We start from the raw sequence: 10,001 nt of genomic DNA, 5'->3' as shown, positions 1-10,001 counted from the left end.
CTTTCACACATCTTAAAAATAACAATTTGGTTAAGATGTGGTGTTATTACCAAGGACATAAACTAAAAGAAGTTTAGTTTTGGATATGGAATCGAAATTTTTGCGTTTCTTGCAATTTATGGTCACGCTGTATCCTTTCTGAATTTCTTTAAGATTGAGGATCTGGGCTTAAAGATTTGACATGAATTCTCTTTAAAGCGTTCTTACATATTGTTTTTAAACATAATTTTGAACCTTTCCATGGAAATTTAAGGAGCAAAGAGAGTGGGTTGACCTTTTGGGACCATGGTCTAAAATATTTTTATGCGACCTGCTTTTAGTAACCACAAACCAAAACTATTAACTCACAACTAGGGTCACCAAAAGGTTGGGGCGGTGGAAAATTAAAACAGGGTTTTTTAATCCTTATAGAATCTTTGTTAGGGTGCCTCTTTAAACCGAAGACTTTCCAATACTTCTTACGTCCTTGATTAAACAGTTTCCAGTAAAGAATCTGAATGTCCTCCCTACTTAAGGCATAGCTTGTTCGACTGCTTGCTGTTGCAGTAGTGGAGTCATTTCACCAAAACATCACGATGATAGAAGTCACAAAATTATGTTCTTTGCCGGCACATCTGCATTATGTTTATTCTTTTGAAAGGACCCCAAAGTTGCTTGACATCTAGGGCATAAGTAGAATTTTGCTTGTCAGTGGTGTGGGAAGTCGTAGGGCCTGGTGGGGCAATTCCCCCACCTCTGAGTATGTCAGAAAATGCCCTGTGTTATGGTCTTTAATTTAAACCACACTTTTGAGAAACGAGAAATGTCAGTTCGGCGATTCGCTGTTATGAACATCCCAAAACAGGCAACTAGTGAAAAATGAGACACAAATATGCGAGCTGTGGCTGAGGAATATTTTTTTAACATTCTTAAAAATTGATTCTGAGCCTGAATATTCTTATGAAATTTTTCCTATAAAAGAAAGATCATATTCGCAACCTCTGATAATTCTGTATCACGATGTTCTTTTCTTCTACCATTGTGTGACCTAAATATATCAAAATATTGACTAAAAGCCTGGAAAACAAATACCTCCAGGGCTTGACTTTATTTTTCGTGAAAATTTTCCACAATTACAGCTATAACTACTGTCTTGAACTCTCGTTTATTGTCATTTTTCTCTAAATGTTAGTTAAGATTCAAGTATTTATCATTCAAAATCGATTTTTATAATTCAGTGCTAAGCTCAAAAACAATTGGTCACAAAACTGGCTCGATGTTGAACAAATAATTAAATTAGATCGATCAGCCATGGCCTATAAGATTATGAATAGGATGTGCCCTGAGATTCTCTGGGATATATTCTCCCAGTAATCCTTGCATTCAAACTACAATAAGAAAAACTACAACATCCCAATTCGAAGATATAGCCTTGAACATGTGAAAAAGTCTTTCAAAATTCAGCATGGAACAGCATCCCTCTTGCTATCAGGAAACTACCAACCTTCTCGCAGTTCAAGGGAAATTTAAAACGCAAATAGGCCCTAACAGAAACTACTTTTTATCCTGTATATATATATGGATATAGAATTGTACTATAGCTTGTATTTTAACTTATACCTTCTTTTGCTGAAGGAAATATGAAAATGTATGAAATATGCAGAATAAATTCTTAAAGATCCTAATAACCGTAGAATTTTGAGAAAAATGACAAGGCCTTTCAAAATAAGTTCTTTAAAAAGACTTTACAGCTCATAAATGAGACTATTTTACACTGACAGAACATTTTCTTTAACCTATAATTACAGCAGTTTGTTTGCCAATCTCCCAAAAGTTTAAAAAGTAAATCATTCCTTTTATCAGCCTTAGAGGAATTGGCTCGAACCAGAATATGGCTAGCCTTGGCAAATGGTTTTTAACCATAGTAGAATCGATCAACTCTGTACGCTACAGTTGTACGCCAAAAATTCTTCGTATTTACGCCTGGAAAAATTACTAAGAATTGGTCACAATGGTGCATAATTCTTATTTTCAAAAAAAATTCGCAGACAGAAAACTTTATTGAGTCTCCTTTCTATCGTATGTATAAGAAACTAAGTCAAATGACTATAGTAGAAACAAGCAGAGTGAATGCAATATCCCTAACCATATTCTCATTTTTAATTTGTTTTTAGATATCAGCAGCCTTTGGGCCAAATTCGCTTATAAAAAGGTTTTTAATTGACAAACCCTTGAACTCATTATGCCTTTTTGAAGGTAGACCGTTAAAGAGTGGATTTTCCATTAGCATATGGTTAATAAAAATTCCTTTTTCATCAATTTACTTTATAATATAAACTCAAAATATAGACTTGGAAACTCAGTTACGGCGTCATTAAAAATCATTGCATCAGTCTTCTGGATTATAGAATTAGAGGGGGCCAAGGCCAAGGCGAAAAGCTCTTTCAAGACAAGAAGTTTCTTAATTAAACGGCAGCGTGATGACATCTTAGCAAACTGTTTTTGATTTTTTTGGTTCCCATAACCTGAAAGGCTTATCCCCATCAAATCACAGAAATTTGGCCCTGGTTCTCAAACCTATGAACCTCGTCAAAACAACAGAAGTTCACCTAGAAAACTCTTGTTCTTCTACTGACCACATCTCAGAAAATTCATGAAACCGATTTTGCAAATTTACAGTCATCAAATCTTCTCCTTTTTGCTTATGTGATCGAAAATATTCTTAAAAATATATTCTTATGATGTTACAACTTTGTCACTCTTATGTGCTCTCACTGTTATTGGCAGGTTTGAAATGTTTGTGCTTGTCAAGGAACTGCGAAAAACTGTGTAGTAACAATCCGTATTATCAATTTCTTGGAGAACTTTCTGTGAACGTGTTTTAGGAGCTTAGGCAAGAAAAACTTCCGTTTCAAAAGTAATTGCATTTTGCGAAACTTTACTTGGAATAAATACAAGTATATTATTTGCTTTTTCTTTCATTGTCATTTAAATACAAAAAAAATATCGTTACCTGCAATACATCCTTAAAATTGTCAGGATTAGGCCTCCTTTGCTCCAGACTAGCTAGAGCCACTTTGCGGATCTTAATTCAACCTTCTTGAAAAAGCAGGTGCAAAAAAACAGACTTTTGTAATTTCGCAATAACATAATTTCATACTGTTTGATTTTATGTACAATTCAATTTTTTAAAATCATAGTTCTGTTGGTTATATACAAATAATTAGATCAATGAGGGTAATTTTTCTAATTACACATGAATTTTCTCTACCTACATTTATGAATATTGTGATTAGTGGTGGATGATGAGAGTTAAGCTAGCGAAAAATCTTATCAACCTGATACTTTAACTAAGCATGGTTTGTTAACTAAGCGTGACAAGTGATGTCTATTGCGTTAATTTCTCTCTCAGAGATTGAATAATCCATAAAGAGCTGCATTACTCAATATTCATTTCAACTATGTATCTACATTGTATTGCCGGTCAAATCAAATGTTGCTCCAAAACCCTTACATCAATAATACAACCAAGTTCTGTGTGCTCTTCGAGACGACATAGGATAAAGCATATATACAATTATTTTATTTCTTGGGCTAATTAAAGGAAATCGCTATTTGAAGCCATTGATATCTATCAATATTATCAATTGTTATTGATATATATATACTTCAAATCACTTACTTAACAACATCATTATTGTTTTTTAACTAAAGTGATATAAAAATATAACGTTTTATTCGAACATCAGGCAGTACTCAAGTATATGTATCAATGCCTCAAAATGAGGGGACCCAGGAACCTTGAATCAACAGTCCCTTTGGAGACAGGGTTGAAAGAATCCTCAACATGGCTTGAACTATATAGAATACCCTTGATAATTTATAGTTTGGTAGCTAGAACATAGAATTCGTATGCTCTACTAATACGAAACAAAATAAATAGTCATATGGAATGTAACTAGCAGTTTAACACAGCGATTTCCACTGATACAAGAAGAGACAAGAAAATACCAGAGGGAGGGGGGGGGGGTGGGGTGACTTAACAGGGCATCAAATATTTACCAAATGTGCCTGTTTTCTTTGTACTTTAAAAGGCAAATTTGCATCCGCTTCCCCTTGTCTTTAGGTATGTGTAAACAAATCCTTGTAGCAACGTTGAAGGAATGAAAATATATTTCTGTATTTGTTGGAGCGGCGGTGCACTCTCTTGGCGAAAAGCAATTCCAAAGATCAACTAATGGGTCAAATTGTCACTAAAATATCAATGTTGGTTTTATGAAAAGTAACTCTCTGTTAGGTTCACTGTTTCGTAATTTATCTCTAAAGTCTGACGAAAGAAGTTATCAATCAGGTATTTTGATATGATTAGAACAGGTTGTGACTTATTCCAAGCTTGTGACATATTACAGCTATCAACAATTTCCGATCAATATATGCTATTATAATAAATAGACGATTGTCTGATCATTAAATCTCCATATTCCACTTATGTCAGAAGTTCGCGATTCTGATTAATTCGCAATGGCTGATAGTTAAATCCAGAGCCAGACATTCTGAGCTGGAGCACGAAAGTAAGTGGTACACGACTGGCACATCTTTCTTCCAAAGCTAAAAAGCAATGTCAGTTTCGATGGCGGAATCAAATTCTTCTGCTGTATTCGCCAGTTGTATTGTAGATTCAGTTCTTCGATGATTATCTGGTTTTTCAAGAAGATTTTCTGTAAAGACTGAATCTGACTTTTGGGCATTCTTGTTATTGCTGTCTGTACCAGTATATGATTGGCTTTCGGTTGAACCATTATTGTTGTCCGGGGTTGAACTAGCGGTCGTTGGCACAATCAGCAGATCTTGTGACGGAGAATATGTCTTTTCCCTTTGTGATTCACAATTTGAAGCTGGTGCATCTTTCATGGTACTGTTTAACACCGGCGTTCCTACCTTTACGGTGGAGCTTCCATTTACTGATGTAAGAGTCGATAGATTGATGGTTTCGGTGGCACGGCGACCTTTCAGATCCAATTTACCTTTAATGCTATGCCCAGTGAATGTGTTTGTATGGTACTTGTGCAAACGATCTTGGCAAAATCCGCACTGTACGAGAACATTAAGAAATTCCCGTCGGAACGTTCGCGTCGAAAGAGCGTATAAGAATGGATTGCATAAACTATTGATAGGGAAAAATATAACAAGAAGATACTTGCTTTTCTCTACTGTCATGTTTATACTGGCGCTTTGGCCTGCCGCTGCTATCATGCCAACGATTGCGATCGGAAGCCAGCAAGCAAAGTCCGTGAACACGAGCAAGGCAATACGTTTTGCGACTGAAGAATCGTTGCCTTGATTTGGCGGGCGTCCGCTTGAGCGCGGGCCCGCGACCTCCCAGTAGATCTTTAGATAGCAGCCTACAATCACTATGAATAGCAGTGTGTTGAAACCAAACACGAATGCAAGATAGGCAATATCTGATGTGTTGGCAATGTTGAACGGCAAGCATATGGCAACTTCCCTGTAACTGTTAATGCCGGCTAAAGGCAGCAAGGCAATCAGCACAGCAATGAACCAACTGGCAGAGGTCAGGATTGTAGCTTGACGAAAACTAAGCCTTTTCTGCAAATAGACTGCGTAAACAATCGCTAGATATCTCTCTATGGTTATTACTGTCAATATCAGCATTGAAAGCTCACTCGAAAACACAGCCAAAAAGCCGACGATGTCACAGCCCCCTTCATACTGCCAACTGAACACGGAGTTGTAGTACTTGCCCGTGGTATCAATAGATGCACATGTGAGAATGAATAAGTACAAACTTAAGCATAAGTCTGCGAAAGCAAGGTTGATGATCAAGTACTTAGTGACGGTGAACTGCCTCCTACTCATGATGAGAATGCTGAAAACGGCACTGTTGCTAATGACAGCAATGAATGACACGATAAATGAAAGCGCAGTTAGAAAGCTGTTGCCCATTATGTCAACACAGGGACGCAATGCATCAGGCTCAGGATAGCATGTTACCTGCTCGAGGCGTTGGCTTTCTGTGTACGTCGAATTCGTTTGGTTAAAACACTCAAAAAAAGCTGTACGTTCCTCCACGGTATGGGTTCCTATATTCATGTCCGTAAAGAAAGGATGGCTAGAATCAGAAAAAAGATTTGGGTCAACTTTGAGTCAAACAAAAATAAATTCGGTAAAAGATGAATTGTTTAAGGAAGTAAGGAAGGAATACTTTAATAACTTTTCATTACACCAGCAATTCGCCCTGAAATCTTTATATTTGAATATTCCTAGCATTTCAATGCCTCGTTGAAGCAAAATGGACAAACAGCACTTGGTTATAATTATTCTTGAATGTAAGATGTCAATTATATTCCAGTTTTTCTTTCAGTTGTTTAATAATAAAATGACTGAAAATCTACAGTTTTTAATCAACTCGTGAAAAGCTGAATGTCGTGAAAAGTTGTAACTGTAACCTTGTTTTGAGAGGATCCGTGCCAGTTTTGTTCGATGGCACCCAATCACCAAACCATAGCAGTGCTCTTTTTCGTCTACCAAAACCACCACCAAAATGGTCCGTAGTTGTAGAACCTGTAGGTCGTAGCGTCGTCGATCTGCCTCCATCCGTTCTTTTTGTTGACGTTGCTGCTGTTGTAATCGGTGCATTCGTTGCACAATTTCTAGTGCGGTTAGTTCGTATTTTTGTAGACCGCAGCGTCTCACCGCGTCTATGCAGGAACGCACAGCAAAGAAACCGCCTCTGCTCATCCACGTAAACTTTTGTAAGTTTCGGTAGGTTAATGACTTCATCTGAGACACTGTTTATCGACGTTACACCATTTAGGTGCAGTTCAGCGAGATTACTTAGACCAATGCTAGGGACTTCGGAAATTTTTGTGTTGTTCAATCCTCTGAAAAAAAATTATTTCGTGAAAAGAATAAAATAAAAGAGTCAGCTTACCAGAAAAGATAAAAATGTTAACTTGAACTGCCTGGCTTTTAATTGTTTCTAAAGAAAAAGCAATACTATTAAAGAAAAAGCAATATTATTGCAAAATTGGAAAATCTTAACCCGTAAATTTCCCTTCAAGACAAGGAAAACGAACGCCCGATAACTCGAACTGTTTGTGCCTCCCACATGAACATCAATAAATACTTTCTTATACATGCTAAATCGAGCCCCACATAACTTCAAGATTTGAACCATTATCATCATTTCCTTGCCAATACTTACAAGGTTATCAGTGCAGAGGCCCCTTCGAAGGCGTTCTTGCTTATATGCTCCAAATCTTCGGATCCAGATGCATCGCTATGTAGAAATAAAATGGAGACTAAAATGACAGCACTCAATTTTATGGATTATACGGTTTCTTAAAGAGTAAAAAATAAATCAACGAGCTTATCTTATCGTTAAAACTTTGGTAAAGAATACATACAACAATGCGAGTTTATTTTCTCCGCTAAACGTTTTATCACCGATGTACTGAAGAGAAGTGCTTTTCATAGACCTAAAACAAAACAAAACTGTTATATTTTGAAAGGAGAAATTTCAGAAGAAAAAAATATTATGCTTGAGGGCTCCTTGGAGGGGGGTTAGGAGGGGCAAATTGCCTAGGGCCTCGAAATCTAGGGGGCTCATAAGGTAGTGAATTCCTGCTCAAGAATGGAATCAATAAAACGTAACAAAAGTTTTCCTAAAGGTAGTAATATCATAATTAACACCCAAACCTTCAGTTGATACTATAAATATTACCTTTTTGATGACCTTAAATATAGAACTGATGAACTTAAACGAGCCGAAATATCTTCTATCAAAACATTCTAATTCTATCAAAACATTACTGAAATTCAATCCTTTAATTGGATACATAGTTTCTTAGGGGCCCATGTTCTCTGAAATAGATTCATTTTGTCTTAAGGGGCCATGTACTCTGAAATAAATCATAAAATAAATTCATGTCACCATAGGAAGCAAAGAAAATATTATTACTTACAGAATGTATAGCTGAGATAGGTTTTTCAGGGTGCCTCTGCTCAACTCCGTAATGTAATTCCCGTCTAAGTGTCTACAAAGATTGAGAGCATTTTAAACACTTTTTAGAATTAGCTAGAGGTTTCAAAAAGTTCGTTGATCTTTTCTACTTATCAACATTATATTATCAACAAAAAATAAACCGAAAGCAATTTCAAGTTAAATTTATGAGGCTGAATCAAATGGGTATCTACGAGCAAATTATTCAGAAATTACTTTGCAGACCACACCCACTAGATACTCTTAGAATACTGTATTGAATATTTATATCAAAGGATATTTTGTAAGCAGGATATTTTGGAACAGTGGTCACTTAACTAAATATATTATACCCCAAAGCCACATCGGTCCTGCACCAAAACATTTGAAAGTTATGATCCTTCACTTACAATGATTTCAGTCCTGGAACGTGAGTTGAAAATCTTGGAAACGATTTCAACTTGTTGTTTTGCAAATATCTAAAAAGAAAGCAATGTGTGATGATGGCACACTGATTCTGTTTAATAAGGAGCCATCTACATGAAACTGAGCCCCTGAGAAGACAAAAAAATGCAGGAACAATGTTACTAATCACCCTAAACCTTTTCGAAATTGCCCTGGAACCTTCTCTTAAGTATAGAATGGAAATGATCATTTCTAATGTTAGGCGCTAGATATTTTTTCTCACTTCAAGTCTAAACGATTTGTGGAATTTCAGACAATTAAACATACAGTCAATTCTCCGTAATCGTACTTTTCCAGAAAAAGGAAAATATTCTCGGATTAACAAATGTTGGCCTGGACAGAAAAATTTGAAAGAGAGAAGAACAAGTAGGAAAGAAAAATTAGAATGGTCAGACTTGTCGCCTGTTGTCAGATGACTTGAATGTTGTAAGAAAGGGAAAACATTTTATGATGAAGTAACAAGCAGAGAAGATGTGTAGAACATGAATTAATAGGCAGTAAAAGCAAACATTGCAGCGAATACCTGTGGATAGAGCGCTATGTTTTATCTTTGGTAATTAGATTTCAGCAGTCACACAAGGCAATTAGATTCGAGCCACTTTTCTAATAGGTTTCAATAATTTAAATGTTCGGCGAAGTTCCTCTGTTGTCGAATAAACAATGATAAATACATGATTTAATATGATGAAAATAAAGTAGCTTCCAATCGTTGGTTTTTTATGTCTAGCAAGTACTTACAGCGCTCCATTTAAAAGACCGTTTTCAAACGCTTCATCAAAAGCACTCGTTGATATTTCTTCTATATTGCAGTTTATGATGCTTCTGTAACAAAAAGCAGTATGCTGGTAGAACATGCTGGTAGAACAAGGCAGCAATGGCGCTACCAAAGATTGGCAGGTAAGTGATTAAGGTCTAGTCTACTATACATATATTGCATTTCAGTTGAAAATTTATAATGTTGAAACTAGAAAGTAACTTCAACGATTTCTGTAAAAAACTGTACTACTTTCCTTCTAAGAAACCGATCTTAAAATCTTACCATTGACAGTGGCGAAGCTAGCGGTCATGCTGGTCATGCTGAGCATGACTAAAAATTTTCAGAGCTAAAGACATTTATTATAATGATTAAAAATTTTCTTTATTGAAAAAGTACCCTCAAAACTCCATTCGTCCAGTTGATTCTTATTATTTCACTGCCCTTCCCTACCTTGGTCCCTTGTGGTTAGTCATGCTCATTCTGGAGAGCATGACCTGCCATAGGGTTTCTTTCCTCAGAGAGCCCAACCGCTCCTGTGAGTCGGCTGAGTTTCAATGACTTTTCAGTTGGTATCCCTGCGGTAAGTCATGCTCATTTGGAATAGCATGACCTCGTCATTATAATCATAAACCTAGCACTGATTTGATTGGCTGAATTCTATCTTGCGCATGCTATCTTGGCCCGTTTTGGACCCCAAGTCATGCTCATTTTTTTCAGCATGACCGACCTAAATCTCCCATACATGAAGTATCTAAGGTCTACTTGTGAGCTGAGAAACATTGCTGCAAGGGAGTGGGA

General features: G+C 36.4%; 1 protein-coding gene and 1 long non-coding RNA gene across 5 annotated transcripts in view; one reads left to right on the top strand and one right to left on the bottom strand.

The window, feature by feature from the left end:
- LOC135681729 (uncharacterized) overlaps positions 1-10,001 on the top strand; it is a 71,629-nt gene that overhangs the window by 24,948 nt on the left and 36,680 nt on the right. The window contains exon 3 of one of the 2 annotated variants that reach the window (XR_016144475.1): positions 9,257-9,343. This is a non-coding gene — a long non-coding RNA (uncharacterized LOC135681729). Of the gene's footprint in view, positions 1-8,821; positions 9,344-10,001 lie in introns of those variants that run through there. The other variant, XR_016144476.1, reaches the window with a different exon arrangement.
- The window catches only part of LOC135681725 (follicle-stimulating hormone receptor), a 33,260-nt gene continuing 25,261 nt past the window's right edge, over positions 2,003-10,001 (bottom strand). For all 3 annotated transcript variants that reach the window (XM_065196317.2, XM_065196316.2, XM_065196319.2), the window contains exons 5-11: positions 9,185-9,268; positions 8,392-8,460; positions 7,965-8,036; positions 7,407-7,478; positions 7,205-7,279; positions 6,447-6,881; positions 2,003-6,109 (exon numbers count right to left, since the gene is read on the bottom strand). In XM_065196317.2, coding sequence (XP_065052389.2) covers positions 4,588-6,109; positions 6,447-6,881; positions 7,205-7,279; positions 7,407-7,478; positions 7,965-8,036; positions 8,392-8,460; positions 9,185-9,268 — 2,329 coding nt within the window. In that variant the 3' untranslated portion in view covers positions 2,003-4,587. The remainder of the gene's footprint in view (positions 6,110-6,446; positions 6,882-7,204; positions 7,280-7,406; positions 7,479-7,964; positions 8,037-8,391; positions 8,461-9,184; positions 9,269-10,001) is intronic.

Source organism: Rhopilema esculentum, chromosome 12 (assembly GCF_057945365.1).
Source record: "Rhopilema esculentum isolate cy_ngs chromosome 12, ASM5794536v1, whole genome shotgun sequence".
Classification (NCBI taxonomy): domain Eukaryota; kingdom Metazoa; phylum Cnidaria; class Scyphozoa; order Rhizostomeae; family Rhizostomatidae; genus Rhopilema; species Rhopilema esculentum.
Note: the sequence above shows the minus strand (reverse complement) of the source record. Positions and strands in the feature narration are given on the sequence as shown.